The 25,280-nt window shown below is 40.2% G+C and overlaps 2 protein-coding genes across 5 annotated transcripts in view; one reads left to right on the forward strand and one right to left on the reverse strand.

Annotated features, from left to right (window-relative positions):
- The window catches only part of LOC124722916 (PTB domain-containing engulfment adapter protein 1-like), a 144,519-nt gene extending 126,749 nt beyond the window's left edge, over positions 1-17,770 (reverse strand). The window contains exon 1 of one of the 3 annotated variants that reach the window (XM_047248069.1): positions 17,666-17,770. Coding sequence is in view for 2 of the 3 variants with exons in the window: in XM_047248067.1 (XP_047104023.1) it covers position 8,191 (1 nt within the window). In the remaining variant the exon portion in view is untranslated. Of the gene's footprint in view, positions 1-7,968; positions 7,992-8,190; positions 8,300-17,665 lie in introns of those variants that run through there. The other 2 variants (XM_047248067.1, XM_047248068.1) reach the window with 2 other exon arrangements.
- An 816-nt stretch (positions 17,771-18,586) lies between these two features.
- LOC124721387 overlaps positions 18,587-25,280 on the forward strand; it is a 254,236-nt gene continuing 247,542 nt past the window's right edge. For both annotated transcript variants that reach the window (XM_047246323.1, XM_047246324.1), the window contains exon 1: positions 18,587-18,763. In XM_047246323.1, coding sequence (XP_047102279.1) covers positions 18,680-18,763 — 84 coding nt within the window. In that variant the 5' untranslated portion in view covers positions 18,587-18,679. The remainder of the gene's footprint in view (positions 18,764-25,280) is intronic.

Genomic DNA, 25,280 nt, shown 5'->3' on the forward strand with positions numbered 1-25,280 from the left:
CTGCGTGATATACTGTGGACGTTTCAGAGTAATTCCTGCCTAGAGACCGCTCAGTACTAAGTTCTACCTCCGTCAGACGCTGACTAGACACTAATGAAAGTTAACCGATGTGTTGTAGCTTCAGATGAATACTACCATTGCCCACACCTAGGATTTCAAACCACTCTCAGACTTCATTAAGTGATACTCCACAAGATGTGCTCTCCCTTTGTTGACAGAAGGCTCAACAGGCCTGTCCCCTCATACGTAGTGTTAAAGTTTGTGGAATTTTTGATCTACATTTATACTCCGCAAGCCACCCAATGGTGTGTGGTGGAGGGCACTTTACGTGCCACTGTCATTACCTCCCTTTCCTGTTCCACTCGCGTATGGTTCGCGGGAAGAACGACTGCCGGAAAGCCTCCGTACGCGCTAGAATCTCTAATTTTACATTCGTGATCTCCTCGGGAGGTATAAATAGCGGGAAGCAATATATTCGCTACCTCATCCAGAAACGCACCCTCTCGAAACCTGGACAGAAAGCTACACCGCGATGCAGAGCGCCTCTCTTGCAGACTCTGCCACTGGGGTTTGCTAAACATCTTCGTAACGCTATCACGCTTACCAAATAACCCTGTGACGAAACGCGCCGCTCTTCTTTGGATCTTCTCTATCTCCTCTCAACCTGACCTGGTACAGATCCCACACTGATGAGCAATACTCAAGTATAGGCCGAACGATTGTTTTGTAAGCCACTTCCTTTGTGGATGGACTACATTTTCTAAGGACTCTCCCAATGAATCTCAACCTGGCACCCGCCTTACCAACAATTAATTTTATATGATCATTCCACTTCAAATCGTTCCGCACGCATACTCCCAGATATTTTACAGTAGTAACTGCTACCAGTGTTTGTTCCGCTATCGTATAATCATACAATGAAGGATACTTGTTTCTATGTATTCGCAATACATTACATTTGTCTATGTTAAGGGTCAGTTGCCACTCCCTGTACGAGGTGCCTACCCACTGCAGATCTTCCTGCATTTCGCTGCAATTTTCTAATGCTGTAACTTCTGTGTACCACAGCGTCATTCGCGAAAAGCAGCATGGAACTTCCGACTATCTACTAGGTAATATATATGACCGAGGTTACTTTAACGTCTGTAGACGTCTCTCCATTGATAACAACATGCTGTGTTCTGTTTGCTAAAAACTCCAATCCAGCCACACAGCTGGCTTGATAGTCCGTAGGCTCTTTGTTCATCAGGCGACAGTGCGGAACTGTGTCAAACGCCTTCCGGAAGTCAAGGAAAATGGCATCTACGTGGGATGCCTGTAATATTTTCTGGGTCTCATGGACAAATAAACCGAGTTGGGTGTCTCACGATCGCCGTTTCCGGAATCCATGTTTATTCCTACAGAGGATATTCTGGGTTTCCAGAAATGACATGATACGCGAGCAAAAAATATAATTAAAATTCTACAACAGATCGATGTCAGATGTAGGCCTGTAGGTTTGCGCGTCTGCTCTACGACCCTTCTTGAAAACAGACTACCTGTGCTCTTTTCCAATCATTTGGAACCTTCCGTTCCTCTAGAGACCTGCGGTACACGGCTGTTAGAACGGGGACAAGTTCTTTCGCTTACTCTGTGTAGAATCGAATTGATATCCCGTCAGGTCCAGTGGACTTTCCTCTGTTGAGTGATTTCAGTTGTTTTTCTATTCCTGTGACACTTATTTCGATGTCAGCCATTTTTTCGTTCGTGCGAGGATTTGGAGAAGGTACTGCAGTGCGGTCTTCTCCGTGAAACAGCTTTGGAAAAAGCTCAAGTATCAAGAAAGCCGGAACTTTTTTTACAATTGAAATTTTGAAATACGGAACGTTGCGAACCAAATGTGTGCCAAAGGTGAATTCAGTCCTGAAACTGCTGAGAGAAGTTTAGAGCAGCGTCCCGTGGAAGAGGCGCTTAGAGCACATGCTTGAGCTGGAAAAGAAACTAGTTTTTGTTTCGAGTAATGAAGCAATTCTTGTGCTAACTACTTACAGCTCAGAACACTTAAGCATATGTTATGTATGTGTCTCAACTTTACTATCAGATGCAGGAGACAATGCACTTGTGTCGTGGGTGCACTTAGGAAGATTTTTTACACAAGATTTTAACCACCGCCGTACCCCCAAAAAACTAGGAAGCGCATAGTTTCTTGCACTCAACTATCTTTCCGAGGGCAAAGGAAAAAATCTTTGCCAAGGGGAAGACGTTTTACCCACATGAAGGAGAAAATTTGACGCGCTTCGCACTGCACTGACATTCATAACTTAATATGTACCCATAGCAATTTCTATTTGGAAGATAGTGAGTGCAATTTGTCATTACACTAACGTTTCAACATAGCCTGGCATTTGCAGGTAATTTTCCTGCAACTCAATGTCTTGACTGACTAGGTAAATAGTTTTATTAGAAGCTTTTTTTTATTGGAAACCCTTTTAGAGCCCGCCGACTACAACAGGAGTTCAGTTAGAAGACCGCACGGCAGATATGAAGGGTTTTGCGAGCGATTTAGTAGAATGAAAGGCTGCAAATTTGAAATACTGTACACACGCTATTGCAAAGGTTTCTTCTATTCCTTGTGCGAAAGACTAGAAATATTTGAGAGTAACTACCTCGCGCTTTGTACGGTAACAGTTTCCAGCGTTGCCTGCCATAGTGAGCATGCATATATACTCTACCCTGTCGCTACAGAAAATTTCTCAGTCTCCATTTCTATCCAGCCTATCTACGGCCTAAAAAAGCTTCAATTGAAACCAGTTTGAAGCGGCAGTTCCTTTTTAAGGAAGGAAGTTTTGGGAAAGGCGCCGCGTACGTCCGGCGCTCCGGAACGGAATGCGACGACGACCCGTTAGGCGAATGGCGGGTGTGGCAACGCCTGGGGCACAGCTGATGGCTCGCTTCGCTGACCACATACGGATTTCAGACGCACGCGTCACGCTGCTGTGCGCCAAGCCTTTGGAATCCCCCACTGCGCTCTTTTCTTCAAGACACCACGTTTGTTTTCTCAATAACTTATTCAATCCTCCGTCACCTACGGCTTTAATCACATTTCACTTATACAGCGATGTAGATGACCTAAAATGCTAATATACAAACAAAATACTGCTAGCGCCGGGGTTACGCTGGAAGTACTATTTGACGGAAAAATTTTGAAGTTCAAGATCAGCGTGGGTTAACTGGCACGTTGTTGTGCATTTGCCCTCCATTGATTAGTTCCTTTACTTCGGTCTGTTCGACAGCTAGCATAGTCTGATACATTTCAACCAAATCAACACTGACATTGCCAGCCATTAACAGAGACCTTTACCAGTCAGTATGTCAGACTGTCGTAAATAGACGTTTGTAGCAACTACTACAAATATCACTGATTTCATGTTAAATTCAGGGAAAACAATAGGTGTAATTCCAGTTTTTTATCTGCAACTACGGCGAATTAGTGGCTGCTCTTCCAGGTCCTGTGCTGTGACAGAATTACAATGTTATTGGCTAACCTCAAAGTTTTTATTTCTTCTCTGTGGATTTTAATTCCTACTTCAAATTTTTCTTTTGCCTCCTTTACTGCTTGCTCAATATACAGATTGAATAACATCTGGGATAGGCTATAATCCTGTCTCACCCCCTTCCCAACCCCTGCTTCCCTTTCATGTCCCTCGACTCCTAACTGCCATCTAGTTTCTGTACAAATTATAAATAGCCTTTTGCTCCCTGTGCTTTACCCCGGCCACCTTCAGAATTTGAAAGTGAGTATTCCAGTCAACATGATCAAAAGCTTTCTCTAAGTCTACAAATGCTAGAAACGTAGGTTTGCCTTTCCTTAACTATTTTCTAAGGTAAGTAGTAGTGGTGGTGTCATTATTGCCTCGCGTGTTCCAACACTCCGACGGAATTCCAACTGATCTTCCCCGAGGTTGGCTTCTACGAGATTTTCCATTCGTCTGTAAAGAATTCGTGTTAGTATTTTGCAGCCGTGGCTTATTAAACTGATAGTTCGGTAATTTTCACGTCTGTCAACACCTGCTTTCTTTGTGAGTTTAATTATTACTTTCATCCTGAAGTCTGAGGGTATTTCGCCTGTCTCATACATTTTGCTCACTAGATGGTAGAGTTTTGTCAGGATTGGCTCTCCCAAGGCTGTCAGTAGTTCTAATGGAATGATGTTTACTCCCGATGCCTTGTTTCGACTTAGGTCTTTCAGTGCTCCGTCAAACTCTTCACGCAGCATCATGTATCCCATTTCATTTTCATCTACATCCTCTTCCATTTCCATAATATTGTCCTGAAGTACATCGCCCTCGTACAGACCCTCTATATACTCCTTCCACGTTTCTGCTTTCCCCTTCTTTGCTTAGAACTGGGTTTCCATCTGAGCTCTTTAGATTCATACAAGTGGTTCTCTTTCTCCAAAGGTCTATAATTTTCTTGTAGGCAGTGTGTCTTACCCCTAGTGAGGTATGACTCGGGATCATTGTATTTGTCCTCTAGCTATCCTTGCTTAGCCATTTTGCGCTTCCTGTCTATCTTATTTGACAATTTTGATTCCTTTTTGCCTGCTCCATTTACTGCATTTTTGTATTTTCTCCTTTCATCGATTAAATTCAGTATCTCTTCTGTTACCCAAGGATTTGTACTAGCTCTCGTCTTTTTTACCTTCTTCATCCTCTGCTGCCTTCACTACTACATCCCTCAAAGCTACCCATTCTTCTACCGAATTTATTTCCCCCATTCCTGTCAATTATTCCCTTATTCCTTCCCTGAAACTCTGTACAACCTCTGGTTTAGTCAGTTTATCCAGGTCCCATCTTAAATTCCCACCTTTTTGCAGTTTCTTCAGTTTTTATCTACAGTTCATAACCAATAGATTATGGTCAGACTCCGCATCTGCCCTGGAAATGTATTACAATTTAAAACCTGGTTCCTAAATCTCTGTCTTGCCATTATATAAATCTATCAAGGCATCACCAATTTAGTACTGGAGGGCAGCGTGGAGGGTAAAAATCCTTGAGGGAGACCAAGAGATGAACACACTAAGCAGATTCAGAAGGAAGTAGGTTGCAGTAGTTACTGGGAGATGAAACTTGCACAGGATAGAGTAACATGGAGAACTGCATCAAACCAGTCTCTGGACTGAAGACCACAACGACAGTTTAAGTAATATTTCGGTGCGAGGGAGAAAATGCAAATTTACGGTAATTATTTTTGTTGATACGTTTCAGCTGCAATTTAGATTACATGTTTCCATCACTATCTTCAGATCCAAGTATCTGATTCAGCAACCCATTTGTCAACTCAGAACCACTGCTGATTATTCTGATACGTGTTTCAGAGTAGACGAGACGGGCTGCTGAATCAGATACTTTAATCATAAGATGATCCAGAGTGATCGGAACATGCGCATTAAAAATGTTCAACTGAGACTGAACAATGAATGAAAATTATAATAAATATCTAAACAATTGCTAATTATCTCCATAAGATCACGTCGACTACAGTAGAAATATAAATTATAGTTGCTACAGTCTTTACGACCTATAGGAAAATGTTACGCCCTGAATTTTAGTGAAGTAAGTCTCAGCGCATTGCAGTCTATTTTGATCATGGAAAGCATCTAGCAGAACATTCCAGTTTTCACAACGCGTGTCAGTGTGTGATCTAACGAGTTATCGGTAGATTTGCTTCTGTATATATGAATGTCTGAACAAGTTTCTTTGATTTTACATTCCGTTTCAACAGTTCTCATCAGATGACCGATTTAAAAAGTTTTGTATTCGCACAATGTGATGTGAATTGACAGATTTTTGAAGGCAGAAACTTTCAACACCCACGTACTACACTGATCATTTCGTGGTTGATGAGATACGTATGTTCCACGAAAGTAATACGCAGTTTTGAGCGTAGGACGTCTACATCTCTTTTCCGTCTAGCATATAGCGAGGTGTTTTCGGAACATTGAGAAAAATACTATGGGCCACTGGATAGATATACAGAAGGGGACGGCGTGTGTGTATAGGCGGCGAAGTGCGTCTGTTTACTGAAAATCAGATTAAATTATGTCCATACCTAGGATATATGAATTAACTAACTTATAAATTACCGATACTGCTTTGAAACATTGCCACACGCCTCAATTTTGGTGGTTTGTATAAAATTTTTACGTGGCAAGACAGACGCCAGAAAACAACGTAGAATACATTGGTGTGTGGTATTTCAAAGCCACCTTTTAATGTTTACAGCTCGTGTGCGGAATTTCATGTTTTTCACTGTGAGAAGGATAACGTTTTGGTACAAATTTTTTTCACTTATTACTGTAATTGTCATTCTGACAAAATAATTCTAAAATTAAAATTTACTCTGACAGTTTTAAGTTCACTTGAAAACACTGATTTAGTCAGATCCGTAGGACATGTGTCCCCTTCACTGATTTTCAAAATCGGTCAGTTTTAAATTTTTTTTATAGTGGAAGTACTGTTTAGCCCGAAATAAAGCCTTTCCGACCTTTTTCAAATAAACTGAAAATAAATTTTAACCATGGAAGAGTTAAAAACTCCTTGACACTTGCGATTTCATTTTCTCACTACTGCACAACTTCAATCTCACGAAATTATAAAATGATTCGTATGCTATATGGTCACCAAATATCTGCGATGGCAAATATGGTCACTCCGCGTTGCTTTGGTGTGGTAAATGAGCATGCCCCTTACCATTACTTCTGACTGAAGATTAGTGTGAGCAGAACTATTTACCCAACATCACTGATCTCTACACGACAGCATCACGAGTTTAAAATAACAGCAGAACTGTCACACCCTAGGTATAAGCTATGCCTGAGCAGTTTACATCTGCACGATGAAGTCTTAGACTAAATCGTGTGCTTTCTATGCATCACGTACAACGGTCCAGAATGACTACAGTGTCATTGTGAAACATGTGCACTGGTGCGAAACTTACAGTTACAGGCGGTAAGGAGTCTAATATTCGTGGCAACAATTGAATAATTCAAGAAAATAGTCGAAATTTACGCTTCCTGTGTTTCGGTCTTGTTCACAACCTTTCACGCACTTCAGGGTTACCAATTAACAATTGGTAAGCGGAGGCTAAAACAAGTTTTTCTTCATTCTGTACAGTTATCAACTGAGTTTTATGAGTAATAGCATTAATGAATTGTCGCTCGTGTGAAATCATGCCTACGACTGAAATCAGAGCCGACACGTAATTTAAACTGCGGTATCGCATGAAACGCGACGATTTCATAGAGGGGGTGTGTCAGATAACAGACCACACATTCCAGTCGACAGCTCAGTGTCAACGCTTTATTTCTAATCTCGTCTAAACACAAAACCCACTAGATATTGCGCGTTAAATTCTTGCTAACTGTCAGCTGCATTTTCCCATATTAAGATTGTGTTTTGAGGATTCAGTTTTGTCTTGCGGGACAAACTCCTATAAATGTTTTTTGTTCGGCAAACTGAGGTATTAACATTTTTCAACTTCCGAGTCACTGCTAGGAAATGCTGACATTAGCAAGCTTACCATTTATCGTTGTCCGAACCAATTCCTTTCCCCCAAATGGAGAGAATGTAGGCAGAATATCTGCGTAGGGGGAGAATGTGCTTTAAGTCTAATCTCCACGATGCCTGGAATGAGCTTCAGCTTCCAAGTTTACTGTCCGAAACTGGTTTGAACACCACAATGCTTTATTAGGCACTGACTTCAGACAGTTGTGGGAACGACTGCAAATTGATGCGGGTTTCCGGTCATGGGACAAGATTTCCACATTAACAATCTTAGAGGTGGAAAGTGACTGCTAGACCCGCAAAGGCTGACCCTCAGACCGATTGGCATGTAGCCTGGCACTGTACAGCCTAAGTCTGTAACAAGATTTTATGGCTTCGCGCCTATTAATCATATCTAAAGGCTTTGATAATGAAGTCAGCGTACTTTTATTTGAAACAATGGCAGCTGATATCAGGTTAGTTTCATTAGGAATTGGCCTCCACGTGAAGCCGTTTCGGAGACCCTGAAAACAAGAAAAACAAGATTATGGCCGAAAATCCAAACCCTACTCCTGCTGAAGACCACTAGCATTTCAGCTTCCAGTGGCTTGATAGCCTTTTTTTTTTAAGACTGGATCATGCAAATTTTAAAAATCCATACACTTACTATAATAACAGTAGCTGGAAGAGGCCTGTGTGCACACAGGTCCCTAGTTCTCGTTGTTGACGAGTCTGCGCTAGCTGGAGTCTTGCTGCGAACTGGACAGCTAGGCGGGGAGCGGCTTCCTGAACGTCACCCCCACTTAATAGAGTACCACTTGAGTCCACTGAAGTGTCGGGTCGGCCAGAGACCTTGCTGTGATTGCGTCCGTCCGGGATCCCAGCATTAAAAGGACCCCTCAATGTGACCCCTGCATCTCTTGCGTTCCGCTGTGTTACAACAGACCCAGCGAATCACTAGCGTTGGTCTTTTAAGTGGTAAGGTCCCACAAGGCGCTCCTTTAGGACATACGAACTGCCACCAATTTCGTCAATTCCCATACCCGCAAACATTTGAACAATCATACTACAAACACGATTCGACTTCCTAGTATACAGGGTGTTACAAAAAGGTACGGACAAACTTTCAGGAAACATTTCTCACACACAAATAAAGAGAAGATGTTATGCGGACATGTGTCCGGAAACGCTTAATTTCAATGTTAGAGCTCATTTTAGTTTCGTCAGCATGTACTGTACTTCGATTCACCACCAGTTGGCCCAATTGAAGGAAGGTAATGTTGACTTCGGTGCTTGTGTCGACTTGCGACTCATTGCTCTACAGTACTAGCATCAAGAACATCAGTACGTTGCATCAACAGGTTAGTGTTCATCACGAACGTGGTTTTGCAGTCAGTGCAATGGTTACAAATGCGGAGTTGGCAGATGCCCATTTGATGTATGGATTAGCACGGGGCAATAGCCGTGGCGCAGTACGTTTGTATCTAGACAAATTTCCAGAACGAAGGTGTCCCGACAGGAAGACGTTCGAAGCAATTGATCGGCGTCTTAGGGAGCACGGAACATTCCAGCCTGTGACTCGCTACTAGGGAAGACCTAGAACGACGAGGACACCTGCAATGGACGAGACAATTCTTCGTGCAGTTTACGATAACCCTAATGTCAGCGTCAGAGAAGTTGCTGCTGTACAAGGTAACGTTGACCACGTCACTGTATGGAGAGTGCTACGGGAGAACCAGTTGTTTCCGTACCATGTACAGCGTGTGCAGGCACTATCAGCAGCTGATTAGCCTCCACGGGTACACATCTGCGAATGGTTCATCCAACAATGTGTCAATCCTCATTTCAGTGCAAATGTTCTCTTTACGGATGAGGCTTCATTCCAACGTGATCAAATTGTAAATTTCCACAATCGACATGTGTGGGCTGACGAGAATCCGCACGCAATTGTGCAATCACGTCATCAACACAGATTTTCTGTGAACGTTTGGGCAGGCATTGTTGGTGATGTCTTGATTGGGCCCCATGTTCTTCCACCTACGCTCAATGGAGCACGTTATGATTTCATACGGGATACTCTACCTGTGCTGCTAGAACATGTGCCTTTACAAGTACGACACAACATGTGGTTCATGCACGATGGAGCTCTTACACATTTCAGTCTAAGTGTTTGTACGCTCCTCAACAACAGATTCGGTGACCGATGGATTGGTAGAGGCGGACCAATTCCATGGCCACCACGCTCTCCTGACCTCAACCCTCTTGACTTTAGTTATGGGGGCATTTGAAAGCTCTTATCTACGCAACCCCAGTGCCAAATGTAGAGACTCTTCGTGCTCGCATTGTGTACGGCTGTGATACAATACGCCATTCTCCAGGGCTGCATCAGCGCATCAGGGATTCCATGCGACGGAGGGTGGATGCATGTATCCGCGCTAACGGAGCACATTTTGAACATTTCCTGAACAAAGTGTTTGAAGTCACGCTGGTACATTCTGTTGCTGTGTGTCTCCATTCCATGATTAATTTGATTTGAAGAGAAGTAATAAAATGAGCTCTAAACATGGAAAGAGCGTTTCCGGACACATTTTCTTTGTGTGTGAGGAATGTTTCCTGAAAGTTTGGCCGTACCTTTTTGTAACACCCTGTATTAAAACTGGGCTCAACTGAGACTCGAACCCGGGACTTTGCCTTTCGCGGATAAGTGTTCTACCGACTGTGCTACCCTACTTGTAAAGACCGGACGCGAGTCGTGCTTTGATACTTCTGTCGGTAGAGCACTTCACCGACAAAGGCAAAGGCCCAGAGTTCGTCTCAGCCCACCACAGTTTTAGTTTTAATCTGCCTGGAACTTTCGTCTCTGCGTACACTCCGGTGCAGAGTGAAAATTTCATTATGGCACAATCATGATATTGCAGTAGCTGTTTCCTCTTATTTCGTTCGCTGACAATTTCAGAAAACTCTGCCCAATCGTCAGTATTAATGACAGCTTACGCAGGTGAACCCGTCTAAACAGCTAGAGGGATGTTACACGCAACTAAGCATCACGCCAATCACAGTTTCAATCGTGCTGACAGTGGAACTACGAATAATGTATTTTAGAAAATTTGACAGTTTTACCATTTCCTTTTCCATTCCTTATACACTAGTAATAAGTTTGTCTACGCTTTTAGAATATAGGTCGCTTCCTTACTACTGAAATGCTGTACCTTTGAAGCATCCATCAGTGTGCAGATACAGGTTTCTCCATGGAGTTCCTGCGGTCTCTAGTCACCCAATGACATTACGCAAGTTCAGCTGGAGCCGAAGCCATCTGCATTCACATCCTTATGGACTACCCGACAGCAGCGTTGTTTTATTATTTGATTTGTAACCTCCATGGCTTCAGGACACTTCCTATTCTCAGATCTTTCCTAATCATGTAACTTTATATGTTTTGCTCTGTTTTGGTTCCGAAGGCACTTCAAACTTCGCTTTTTTATTAAGACCGATCTTACTCCGACTTCGGAATTTTATTCGTTGTCAACCTGGCTCCACTGACGAACATGTGGTTTTTTGTGTGTTTTGATAATCATGACCAGTGGCCGCCTCTAGTGGCTCGCTACAGGGTAGAATTTAACGATTTATTACCCGTTACCTGTTTCTCTGAGTAGCTTCACTACAATGAAAAAGCCTGTAATATGCAGTCACCAAAACCTACAGCACATAGCAGTCACCCTTAAACCCTACAGCACAGACGCTACAGTAGTATGATGTGATTGCCGTAGCTGCGGAAACAGTTCGGCATAGTACAGCATCGCTGGGCCGCTCTCCCACTGCATTCAGCGAGCAGATACGCGAGACTCCAATCTCGCGACTTCCATAAGTAAACCTGCCCACACCGCTGTTTCAACGTATAACATGCTGGAAAAAACAATTCTGAGACCAAAAGAATTCAAGTTTGAGGGTGAAAAGTGGGCACTGCCCTAGTCAGAAACCAAGTACTGCCAGTGACTGGAACAAGTTTGAAAACAAGACAACGCACACAGCCGACATTTGTACTGTTTAGATATTTTCAATGCAATACAGGTACGAGAAAGGAGGGAGGTAAGGAAAGAAATCAAACGAAATTCCCTTGCTCTAACGAGCCACCTGTGACGACTGTTCGCTTAGCCCGAACACTAAAAAAATATACCTGAGCAACTTATTTTATCGGAGTTCGGTCACTATTATTCTCTTCACATTCGGGGTCCTTTTTTCCCCACTTCCTTACTTCAACGCTTCTAGTGAGTAAACATTGAATCTCGAGCTAAGCGATACAAAGTCTTTCATATTCCTGGTTATGTTTCCCTTAGGTTGGAAGCCTTGCACCTTTTGACTTGAGGTATCAACTATGGGGAAACACTTCTAATTTGGTGAACGAAATTTGTGCTTGTCCTTGTCTCTCACAAATTATGTAGACTTCCGAAATCAGCTTTCGTTCTGGTTGTGTGTTCCACCACGTGTATTTCTTTAATAACTAATTTATGGCATCCTTAATGGGCTCATAGCCTTCTGTACTGTACAGATGTCTTTACTGATGGCAGGAAATAAAACCTTTCAGACAAGGAGGGTCTTGCAGAAAAGTGGGCGTGACACTGCGCAATGGTTGAAACTAGATGGCTTTTATATCATTTGTAACACGAATTAAACTCTGAAAATTTGAGACCGGTTGTAACGGTCTGTCTGGTGGCAAAAAAAGAGCATTTCAATCATTTTACGTACGTCCCTCAATATGAAGTGTCGTAGTTCGTATTTTTGTCTACGCACACAGAAACTTCCTTGATTACAGTTTTTCCATGTGGAAACATTTTTGAATAGATACTGGTAATGTATGTTGTCGATTTTTATTACACGATAATGTTAGATTACATTTCCGTTCATATTTTGATACTCTGCTGTTTAAGCTACTACTTCTGATCGTCTGAATAATATGGGACGCCTTTAGCACCCTATCAAATACCGGAAACAATTGGTTTTCCGGTGAACTGAACAGTAGCAGTGTCAATATCAGCGCCAGTTGACGCAGCATGGAACAAAATACAGAACCAATCTGCACATTAGCCTTACCGTATGCAGCCACTATTTGAAAGAGCTCCACGACAGAAGCACTATGTTGTCACTTTTCCCCCCTCTTCGGGAAGCGTGCTTCACTGGGCTACAAACGAACTTACAAACTGCCATTAGTCAGAATTTTTAGTAATTTTGGAAAGGAGGAAGCTCAGAGTAACGCCCGTCGACAACGATGTCAGAGCCGGAGCACAAGCTCAATTACGGAATGATGGAGAAGGAAGCCAGCCGCGATTTTTTGAAAAGAACTATCCCGGCATTTGTCTTGGTCGATAAATCACGGAAAACTGACCTGGCTGCCCGGACGGGAATTTGAAATTTCGCCCTCTCGTACCGAAGTGTGCTAACCAGCGCGTGCACGTCGCTCGGGTTTTATTTGACATATTTTAATGATTACATTACTCTTCACATTTCACAGTTGGTGCCATCTGCCTGGGGCAATGCGGAGCTATTCATTATACGCTGGTAGAATTTTCATGTGTTCTTAATAAAGCGAGCAGTTCTGATATTTTTTGTCGAGTGGTCTAAGTATGTTCAGCTATACATTATTTTTTCCAATTACTGAGACTCACTGTCCTATATTGCTGACATGCGTGAAGTCTTTTCAAGCAGAAAAAAATTATCTGCCAGTCTTTTAGCGGGACAATGGAGCTCTTACTTTCCCACACTCCATTCGCTCCTGTCGAATGTGTACACAACTGAAGGCAACACTCATCGCGAGCAGTTTTTTCCAATACTTACCCTAAGATTTACCTCTAAGTGTTCTGAACTAGCAGTGTACAGTAATGGGGACTACTTTTTAAGCAAGAGCAATGCTACACTGGCCAGACAGCTTTACACTTAAGATGCGTAGATGATTGGTTTATTTAACTAGTTCCACGCTGTCTGAAGCGCCGGAAAAGACATCCTCGCATTTGCGACAGTCCTAACGGAAGAGCTAGCTGATCTTTTCGGAGAACCTGGCGTATTAAGAGTAAGATCCGGCAGGGCGGCGGAACGGCTGAACGTGTGGCCCCAACATTCACCGCTAGTCCGTTAGCCGACTGCCCTATGGCTTCAAACGGCAGGGTTCAGGGGCAAGCAGCTAACTTTCTTGCACGAACTGCATTTAGTTGCAGCCGCTTTGGTTAATACTGTATCAAACTTTTACTCGTTAAAGTTTTATTCCTACACTGAACACACGAGCGTTTTCGAGTGAGTTCTGACCAGAGCTTCGAGGATCTGAATAGCAGCTTAGTCTTAGGCATAAATTTAGAAGTCTGTCGCTTAAGTACTGTCGTCTGGCTTACTTCAGCGACAAGCCCTTTCAGTTAATACAGCTGCACAGCACGATAATTACTAGAGTGTGCAGTGCTTAAGTACGCGTTGTCGGGAAATTTGAACAGAATGCTAAAGTTTAATCCTTACAAAGTCAATTTCATACTTGGAAATTTAAGACCCCTCTAATTGTCAACGCCAGTACAGTCTACAGCTACCTCCGCTAGAATATTCCACACAGGCTTTTTTCACATGGCGTTCTTGGAGAAAAAAAAAATTTTGTAGTTTGTGGAATCTTAGTTCCGGTGCAGACGCGAACACGTAGATACGCTAAATATTTTCGACCGTTTTCCGCTACTTTACGTTCATATACAGGAGTCCACATATGCTTTCGGTTCAATTTAGTCACATTTCAACTGGATGAACGCCGCTCTGCGGTTTAATACAACTTAATTTTTTTAATTCACAGCTGAATAATATGAAAGTTAATAAGAACCATCCCCACTGCATTTCATATATGTTTCGTACTAAATTAAATTCAGGTGATACCAGAAGTTCACATACAGCCTTCGTAAATAATTCTCACATTTCTGCCACTGAAAGTTTGTGGCGATGACTAACTTTCGATTTCATCTGAAGATGTGAACCAGAACAAAACCGACACTGACATAATAAACGTACTTTAAACCTGTAGTGGTTTTTATTAACCTTTATTGCTTCAGTACTCAACAGTGAAACTCATTTTCTAATGACCTATAGAGCAGGAACCGAGGAGTACCCACGTAATTATAACAGTACAATTTCGTTTTCTTTCGGTTTTAATAAAAATTTTCCCCGCCTTTGCGCTGCTGGCAGCATCCAGGTTTAATTACATCTGAATTTCCTCGTGGTTTCTTCCCAGAACGCAAGTTACGACAGCGGGATTTTTGTTATTCCCATTTTCTTCCTGTCTTACTAGTTGGTCGCTCTTCCTCGTAACTTTCGCGTCTGTAGTTACCAAGAGGTGGCCGTAAGTAGTTCCAGGTAATCTAGTACCAAAAAATTTGGATCCAAAGAAGATCCTGCAATCCAGAACTTCTCCGCCGTGGCCCCTTAATTGAAGACTGCATGAACATATTACCCGCAACAAACTGCTAAAACATTTCGCTAACAGCACAAAGCAAGATCTGTTTCAGTTATCACCGTTTTTCCTGTGAATACAGAAAGCATTCATTTTCTGATGTGTGACGATACGTATACCGAGGTCCTTCGCTGAACAAGCCGACCAAGTTAAGCTACTATTTAAGCGAAATCAAAATTTCCGGTAATCTGGAATTTTGATCGAGATGCAGATTTCTGGCATTTGAAAAGAACTGTCATTCATGTTTGCTATGTATACGTACATAACTACTCTGACGTGTTTTAGCTAGAGGCAACACACGACGGCCTGCCCAATGAGTTACCTAATAGCGCAAAAATCTAATTAGACGTCTACTTACACCAGCTACTCTTCACTAATGTAAAAGGAACTACGGATCCAAGTAGTTTCGGGAGGCTTGCGAGAAAGTAAAGCAAATGCGGTGAAGCTTAACGTCACTTCAATTTCAAACAACATTCAAGTTTTAAGGGAATAATAAACTTCACAACGTTTTATGAATGCTAAACTGGCAACACAGTCATGTAAATTCTCGATGTTTGCCAACTGCGCTAGAGAATGGCATTTCTTGCAGCATTGCCCATCAGCGGACTGAAGCCGGGTCGATCCCCTGACAACGTAATTAGATTGAACAAGTGTTCTCAACGTAACCAGTTGTGCTTATTGACAATACTAGTTTTAATATGAATTTAACAATGATTTCACCGAGTAAAACGCTTCCCGGTGTCACTGCACTACGCTAAAAAACCAAAAAACCGAAGCTGTCTTCCCGAGAGTTCGAGGGATAATTTCTGTGTGTTTTGAAGTCCGAAGAGTATATAGAACTACCTTCGGAAGATTTTCACAAAACTAATCCCTCGAATATTTGCTTATTTCCCTCCAGAGCAACAGCATAATGTAAATGTTATGCCTCGCCGTGAGATCTTTTTAGAAGAGGAATCATATTTAGTAAATCTATATACTTTTCACTGAAACGGCGAGTATTACAGCTTTTACTCCACATTTAAGTTAACAATTTGACAACAGTAACTGAACTGTAAGCCTTGTTTATGATTGTGTTCAATGGGCGCGTTGTTCGTTGGCTCGACCGAGTCACTCTTAAACAGGTTTAACTGAGGTTTTTGTACTAACACTCATAGCCACAGCTTTGAAGCTATAGAAACCTTTTTCTAGAGGTTTGTCAGGTTTCATTTAGTTAGTCAAATACGGAATGATTTAGTAGTTAGCTCTTAACCACCTCCCATTAGCCGATATGTTTACAAATTGGTCTATATTTAACAAGTCCAACACTTCTTCAGTGCCAAACAGTGTCTCCTCGTCGTCGTTGTCTTCGTCGCTCCGAGGACTGGTTTGCTCTAGCCTTCTACACCCTATGCAAGTCTAGTTTGCACGTACTGCCCCCTACAGCTACTAAATACCTTGCTGTAATATAATTTTTGCCTATCAATTTCTACAGTCGCCACTTCTATCACCAAATCTACTTCCCTGGCGAAAACCTGCTTATCCCTGTAGGATTGTTCTCTACAATTTTGACTTCATACGGCTATTTTCACACAAAAAGGTAGTTTTGTGGGGCAACATTTACTTCACCTTACTAGTTTTAAATGTACATTACCGAGCATATGTCAAATTGATAGTGGACGTCATAATTAAACTAATGCTTAGAAGAAAGACTAGTGAATATTTTGTTGCTCTAGGCAGTAAAGAGTTACTACACAGAATATTACACATTGTTCCCAAATATGCCAATTATCCGAGTATAACTTTCGAGGAAATCAAAATGAACATTTTCTGAATAATTAGGTTCACCCTCTTGATGACACTCATCGGATTGTTAAGATCTTCAAGAAATTGTCACATGAATGTTTACGCGTCGTTTCTTTAGTATATGTAGTTCTAGCACAGTTTATTTTTATCTTTCGCATAACCATCTCTTTCCCCCTCCACTCAAGAAATAACACCTGTTTTATAACACAGTACCTGTCATTACCTAGGCAATTGGCAAGAAAAACCAAGTCTACACTTAAATGAAACATGTAAAAATAGTTGTAGAAAGTACGTGACGCATATTTAAACAGAGACCGATATCCATGTATTAATATAGTATAAAAAAATAAGTTTCCCATCTCAAAACAATTTTATCATTTTGAGTAGTTACTTCCTAAGGTACAAATTTAACAACAGGCTTCGAAAACTGTACTGATAGTAACATCAATTAAGAAGTTTACATCGAAAGTATCTTTTCAAAAGAAATACACACACACACACACACACACACACACACACACACACACACACACACACACACTTTACTACCCAGTCTGTAGAGTGAGGCTTGAGCATAGGACGGTACGCATAACAGAACAAAAGTGATTTAAAGTTGTTATGTTTCACTTCACAAGATTATAGGTGTCACAGTTACGTAGCTACCTTGGGCGTTTTAGAATCTAGGACACACACTGTTCAGGCATTTGGCTAGCAACTCAGAAACAAAGCGAGGTACTCGCCCATTCTGCATACCTTGAAAATAAAAACGCGGTCACCGCACTTATTGCTTAAGCCCCATCAGCTATTTCAATAAAAGTTGATGTAACAAACTGTCATGCATGAAACTCTCATGACTATACATAATACACATCTAAAAAATACCAGGAAAACGTACCACAAACTCTGAACTGTTTCCAAGTTCCCAGCAACCACCTGTCAACTCTTCCTCTGACTGACAGCACACAGCAGACCAACCGCTAGAAGCCTCGCAGAAGACTTTTAAGTCACTTTTCCTTAGTGCTGCCATCTGACGGTTACTTTTAGAATCCTAACTGTCAGCGCGGCACAGACTTTGTTTGTGATTCAGCCGTCGAAGGATTCAGCGCAGGAAATGCTAGTGCGGAGTTGAGACACAACAAATACAATATGCAAAAAGCGCAACGTTTCAGAAATTAGAATGTAGTTCGTGCGCTAGGCATAACATCCACAACAGATTGGGTGCGTCTTCACGATTAATACGCGGATTTTATTACGTCTGACCATTACACCATTACGAATATTCAAGTGTCTGGGAATCTACACCACAATACCATATTTTCAATAGTAACCAGAGTAATATCTTTCTACAGAGTTGGAAAGAGAGCCTGTGTCGTTCTAGGCCAAACGGCGTAAATATCTGAATACAATCTTTTTAGTTTGGAAAGCAATGCTGACAAGACTGTTTTTCTTTCCTTTGATTTGTTTTTTTAATCGCATTTCGATCGTAATAATGCCGTAATACACAAGAACTATACAGTAACGGCAGCAATCTGTACAAGCAGTTGCTGCGAGTGGCTCAGACAGTTATCTAAATATAAGAATTGTAAAAAAGTTAGAATTGTTTGCTTGACAGTACGAAATTATTCCAGTTGTTCGAAAAACGTTTGTTTATGTCTTTTATTATTTACCCAGACCAATAAACGATTCATTCTTCACTTTCGGAGCTTAGTTTTACTGCATTTTAAGAAACCACAACAAATTTATGTGCCATACAAGCAGAAAGCAGTAGAATGTAACATCTTTGGGTACAGTATACCAGTGTAGTGTATATCGCAGAGCCGTGGTTTTATTGGACAATATGTTGGTGCAGTCACTGCAGACGATGCGTAAACGAAAAAGATAGATGTAGGCTTTTAGTAAACATATCAACATGGCATGCAAAGGCCAAAGTGACAGTTCTTCCAACAACAAAGAAGGAGATAAATGTGCAGATGAAGTGGATCCCCGTGTACAGGTGAAGTAGCTTGACGATATTATGCCGCAATATGCTTTTGACATTTGGCATTATCTTGAATCTAGGACGCACACGGATGAAAATGATAAATAATACAGACTCGGGTGGTACTTCCGAACACTTCCTTCGTTTATCTGTTGCATCTTTCTTCATAACACCGGTATATAGTTATAGAAAACTGTTTGGCGTTTTAATAGAGTAATTTGACCGGAGAACACCATTGCAGCATAAGAAATCTATGAAAACAACTTGTTTTTACTCGCAAATAAAGTAATAAGGAAATATTATGGAAATATTCAACATTTATAACGAACGCAATGAACAGCTGTTGTTGTTACTGTTGTATCTGTTACAGCATAGATAGATTAACTCTATGAAATAGATCTGTTTTGAGGGGCCAATCAATGATAATCCCAAGTAAATAATGTAATTGTGAGTGAAATGTTCACGAAAACATAATTTTAAGTACTTTCATACTTTTAAAGTTTGAATTTATTCTTTTGTGATACGTGTTTTTTCCGCGAGATGCAGGTGATAGTCTTCATCTTTCACTTGGTGGTATGTCCTGCTCTGTACAAATTGTTCCCTGACTCATTTGTTAAAGGTGTTATTTCGTGTGTTCAACTATCTAGGCAGTAAGCTATTAGATTTTAGACTTCTGCCGGCAACTACAGTCTTAAACACACAGTGTTGAAGCATCAGTTTTGTACTGTTTCAGAATTGTGCAACCTAATGACAAGGAATTTCATTCTAATTTGTCCAGGCTGTGAAGATACTTCACAATTTCTTCTAGGTTGCACTGATACTACACTGTTTCTATCATGCTATGCACTGTGTTGTAAAGGTTAGGCCCATAAATACATTGTGGTTTCCAACCATTTTAGTGTGTTATCTGCCAAAACCAGAGTTTTGGGCAGATATATTGATGGATTTGTTAAATGGTTGTTTGGCTGGCTGTACTACTGAGACTGTAAACTGTTGTGTGCTATATCAGTTCTCAAAACTTTTTTAGTGGTTATGCGGTGGTCATTCACAAAAATGTTTGTATGCATAGTTAATATACTCAGAAACTTTATTAGCTTTTCCATCACCGTGGGCTATTGCATGTTGCAGCAAACAGTTAATATATGTAAAATCTATTAACAAAATAACTTAGCAGATTTTAGGTGATTAGTTTTCCTAAAGTACCTTGTTGATGACATAATGTCACATTTATTTTAAACATTATTTGAACTGGAAGTACACTTGTCATAAGCCGATCATAAATGGACTTCAAGAATGCTGTTAATGTTTATATTTCACATGGAATACAAAAATGACTTTGTACCGTTGTGTTCATAAATATATATATGGGTCACATTAAAATTTTGAGCAACATTATCATGAGAAAGGTTGGAATGTTTGTTATTCAAACTTATAATGTGTGCTGGACAGAACTTTAAGGTGGAAAGACCAAAATTGACACTTAAAACTAACCACTGACATTTCATCCCCATGTGTGGGAGACATAATTATATATAAATCCACATGCATATTCTATCTCTCAAAGTGTCTGCTGCTTGTGGAAATAAAATATTAGTGTAAAGTTTTATACAACAACTATAGAACTTTTAACTGAAGTGAACACCAGCTCTGGAAGTCTTCATTGCATAGTTTTCTCATTCTGTCTTAAATTATATAAAAGAGGTGCCTTTTATATTATACATTGGAGAGTGCCTTGGCCATCTGCATTCTTTGCAGTTACCACTGAGAGTTAATATTTGGGTGCGATATACATAAACTCTCATTCCTCTGTCATTAATAGAATGTAAACCAAAATAAGGGAGAAAGGAAAAAAAAAAATGGTAAAATCTAATTTGACGTACTTTTATGTTAAATACGGCCGCTGAAACCACAATATTCCTGGTCTTCACATAGGTTTTTGCTTCACCTTATGGAGCAGCAGATCTTCACAGTGCATCACATGAATTGCATTCCTGGAGCCAGGTGTAGGAGAATGTTCTGTAAGAGTTGTCAGCTTTCACTGATGACATAGGAAATCTGCAACAAATGCTGTAAACAATGTGGCAACTGAAACATGATGTTCTGTGAGATCTTTTCAAATGGGCTAAGCTACAGATCAGTCTGTATCACATTCATTGGTGTCACTTACCCTTGCATCTAAACTGTCACATTCCAACTTAACGTATACCTAGGTCAAAATTGCAGATGATCTGTCACATTCATATTTGTTGACTTTCCCAACTAACAAAAAAACTGTAAATATATGCATGAAAAAGTGATGTGACCGCAGCCATTAACATTACATCACTGGCTAAAGCTGATGACTAGTGTTGAATGTTCCTCTTAACTGCAAGAGCCTTATGAAGAAGTCAAAGGTGTGAAAGTGTAGGAAGCTGCTCATTACAATGAACTGTTATTTCATAAGGAATTGAGCTCTTAACTTGTGCCTCAACTTCTGAGGAAAGGGGCCATATTTGTAACTGAATATCTTTCTGAAAATATTACTTAGGACACTGGTACCACAATAAAATGAAAGTTGAATGTAATGTAATAAACATAAAACCTTTCTGGATAGAAAACTGCAAATACGAGAAATGATTAGAGACACAATCACAATTCCTTACGTGATTGATAATTGTTTCTGGTTATTAACTTTGTATTAATTTCAGTAAATTTGTATTTTGTAATGTCATTTGTATTTATAATAAGACCTTTGTGTCAAAGCTCCAAATAAAAAGATTTCATCTTTTCCAAAGTATTGTCTATCAGAATATTGAGTTGACTTCTTAGGCAAACAATTTCCCATGGAGTACTATACGCAGTGAGTGGTTTCCTGTGGTAGACTGATACATTGTCCTGCAGTTTCGTACTTCTAAAAACATAAAGATTAAAATTTTCACATGATTATATAAATCTCCCAGATAAGATAGTAGACTTCAATGTAAAAGAACTAGAGTGAAAGCTGGATGCATACCAGAAAAAAAACTGAACTAAAGACAGAATTAAGGACATTTTAAAAAATATTGTCAAAAAGAGTGACTTAAGATTAATCTGTGGTGGGTGGGTGAGGGAGTGAGTGTTCACCACGTAGGAAAGGTGTGTGGAAGGGTAGTGGCTGAGCAAGTTCCACCCATTAGCATTTGAAATACAGACAAACTGAACCTGAACTTGAAGAATAACATGAATTTAAATCTACATATAGGGTGAGAAAGGTAAACACTCATCTTCAGGTGACGAGTGACGTACCTAGATTTAACAGCATAGCACCTTAAGTGTCTTGCAAGCTGCTGTCTCTCTCTACACATGGCTGCTCGCTGATATTATTCTTATGTTACTGTAGTGGCTGCCTTGGAAAGTAGTAGAGTAGTAGTTCAACCAAAAATTAAAGGTCATATAACAGTCGTCTGGGACTGTTACGCACATAAGCTAGTCATTGACTGTGGAAACAGCCAGAGAAATTAATCATATGCAGCTCACATGAATAAACAGAAGGGTAAGTGTTCAGTAAAAACTGTTCAATTTTGCTAATGAATTAGATAGCAGGGGTGAATTTGAGTGATTCTGTAAATTGTGGAAAATCCAGAATAAAATGTAAATGGCTGTAAAAGGACAGAGCACTTAGTATATACCAAATAGAAGTGTTGACCAGCAGACAGACATGTAAATAGGCAGAATTACTAGCAGACCACTACAGAACAAGAAGCTCAGAAGTTTGTGTGGCACATTTTAAGTATCTGTCTGCTGTTCAGCATACCTATTTGAGTGAGTAATGGTCTATTTTTCATAGAGATATCCATGACCAAATGTTTAGTACCAGACAAGAAAAGTTGAAATACAAGAAAAGTTGATTGTGTGGCAGATTAAATTTTGATATATGGAAAGCAACAAAAATGTTGGTAAAGTTGCAAGTAGCAACTGTGAAGTACTCCATCTGATGACTGGAAATAGATATTGAATATTATTTGATGCAAACTATCAAAGTTCAAATGCTGTTGTTAAACTACTGCTTACGGCTGGTATATAGCTCAGCTGAGAGAAAAGAAGTCGTTATTGTAGTATGCCTCTCCCTCCACCCTATTCACTCTCCATTAATTTATCAGGAGCTTCTTGCCAACATTTTCATTGCAACTGGGATTCTCAGGTTTTTTCCTTGTTTAAGTAGACACTCTGGATATACTTATACAGGCTTAATTTCTTATCAACTGCCTCAGTGACATAAAAAATTGTAAATAAATTTTTACAAAATATACCATCTGCAATTTTACACTGTAAACTACTAATTTAACAGGACCAGTCAGTGCAAGTAACTGAAATTTTTAGGTTATGTCTGCAGAAAATAAGAAGTAAAATGAGAAATGTTGCATAACAAGCATTTTAGGAGCACTCGTTGAAAATCATGACAGAACAATGTGCGGATGCTATGGCTGCAGTGTGATTGGTAATTTCTTTGAAAAAGCTTTTGCAGGTGAAAGATCTGTAGTAGAGTTGTGTATTGACCAACTGTAATGAAAGAAAAATCTGTGGCAGTCCAGATTGGACTGAAAGCGGTTAGTTTCAATTGTAAATGGAATTTTGTTGCAACAAACAAATAACACTTCCATGACAGAGGAATGTGAAGATTGCCTTGGTTGAGACATGTATAGTTGAGATGATCAGGCTTAATCTCATAAGGACATTGTCTTTTCCTCTCCTCCTCCTCCACCCCCTTCCCCTCCCTGCTGCCCCCCCCCCCCCCCCCCCCATGTACTTCCAGCAGAATATATATCGGAGGGTAGTAGGTCAAGCCTTGTACAAGGACTGAAAGTCGGGAACCATTAGGTTGATGTATTTTGATATTAAGGGAAAGGGAAGAAGCTGTTATTTAAGTATAGATACTTTTTTCCCCCAATGGTCTGTAACAGTTAATAAACATGTTTTGTAAAAGTTGGTAGTTTGTTATTTATTTATTTATTAGCTTTTTTTTCATTTTACAATTTGATTTCTCACGTTATTCATTCTGCTTATTTACAGCTGTTTCATTGGTGCAATGAAAAGCTCTTGGTTCCTGGCGAGAAAATTATTTCAGCATGGGTAAATTGGAAGAAAAGACTATCTCCTGAGAACATTTTTTTTTTTTTAAAGTTTCCATGAAGTGAAACCCTAGTTTGCCGGAAATGTATAAGCAGCATTCAAGCCATTCAGTTTGTCAAGAAAGTCTCAATTTGGTTTGATTTTCATCTCTTACAGAACAGTATCACATTCGGTTCACTAATTTAGAGCCAAGAGTTACCCAATTATGATACTAGATTGCTTTCATTGCTAGTACAGTGACACAGCTAATGACCTGTCTGACTCTTTTAAGTGTTAGGGTTTAACATTCTGTTGACAAAAAAGTCTCAGGCATGGAAGATGCTTTGGTTCTAGTGAAATAAGCCTCATTAGATGTCACCTTGTACACTTTTGCAATAGATAATTCACTACTGATGTGAAGAAGTTAACTTTCAGGAATGAAGATATGTGAATAGCTCTCATTCTCACATTTATGAATCTGCAAAATCTGGGCACAGGTATCTTGATCATGAGAATAATCTTTGTAGTTTGATTTTAATGCTAAAACTTAGATACTGTTATGTAGCTTCCGTTCTAAGCCATTATTTGTTACATTGCTCTGGAGCAGCTCCATTTCCACACAAAGGATGCTTTCATCACAAAACTGAGACAACAGAAAACATACAGAATTTCCCTACACTATTGCCCATGAAGTTCATAATACCGTACTCAAGAGAAGGGAATGTTCTTTATGTGGGAGGGGGCGAATGGAAAAAGGGAATAGTGGGCTTGTGACTTTGTCACTTTTGTTTGACAAAGTTAAAACAAATAAAGGTGCTGTTTTCAACAAATTAGTGTTGCCAGTTTCCTAAGATTATTAAATTTCTATGTCATTGCTGCATATTTGTTGTTGTAGCAGTATGTGAGGAAATCTTGTTTTAACCACCATTATTGTTGAATGCTGCACACACTTTATTGTACTCTGTACCATGTTTGTTCTATGTTACAGAGAAATACTATTGGCATGAGACGTGCAGAGTAGAGGGACAAGTGTCTGAACAATTTGCTCCCATTAATCCAATCTATGCCTTCCAAGCTATGTTATGGTGTGGTGGAGGGTAGTTTGTGCCATTATCATTACATGCCCTTACCTGTTCATTTCATGTGTAGTGTATGTAATGAATGACTATTTGTGGGGTATGGAAGATCCCAACATAAAGGTGTCCAATATGCAAGGGAGATTATAAGGATATTTTTATGCAAGCTCCACCAGTATTTTATGCCAGATTTTCCTAAGGATTAACATTTTAATTAGAATGATTTCTAAAGCACATTGCGCACTGATCTGGTACCAATATCAGCTGCCACTGTCATGGATTTGTGCATTTTTGAGGTAGAAAGGAAATGCCTGCAACTAATATTATTTCTCTACAATAAACCTATTAGCAGTATTCAAATTGCCTGCTAGGTAGCATACTTAACTTGA

This window comes from Schistocerca piceifrons, chromosome X, assembly GCF_021461385.2.
Source record: "Schistocerca piceifrons isolate TAMUIC-IGC-003096 chromosome X, iqSchPice1.1, whole genome shotgun sequence".
Taxonomy (NCBI): Eukaryota; Metazoa; Arthropoda; class Insecta; order Orthoptera; family Acrididae; genus Schistocerca; species Schistocerca piceifrons.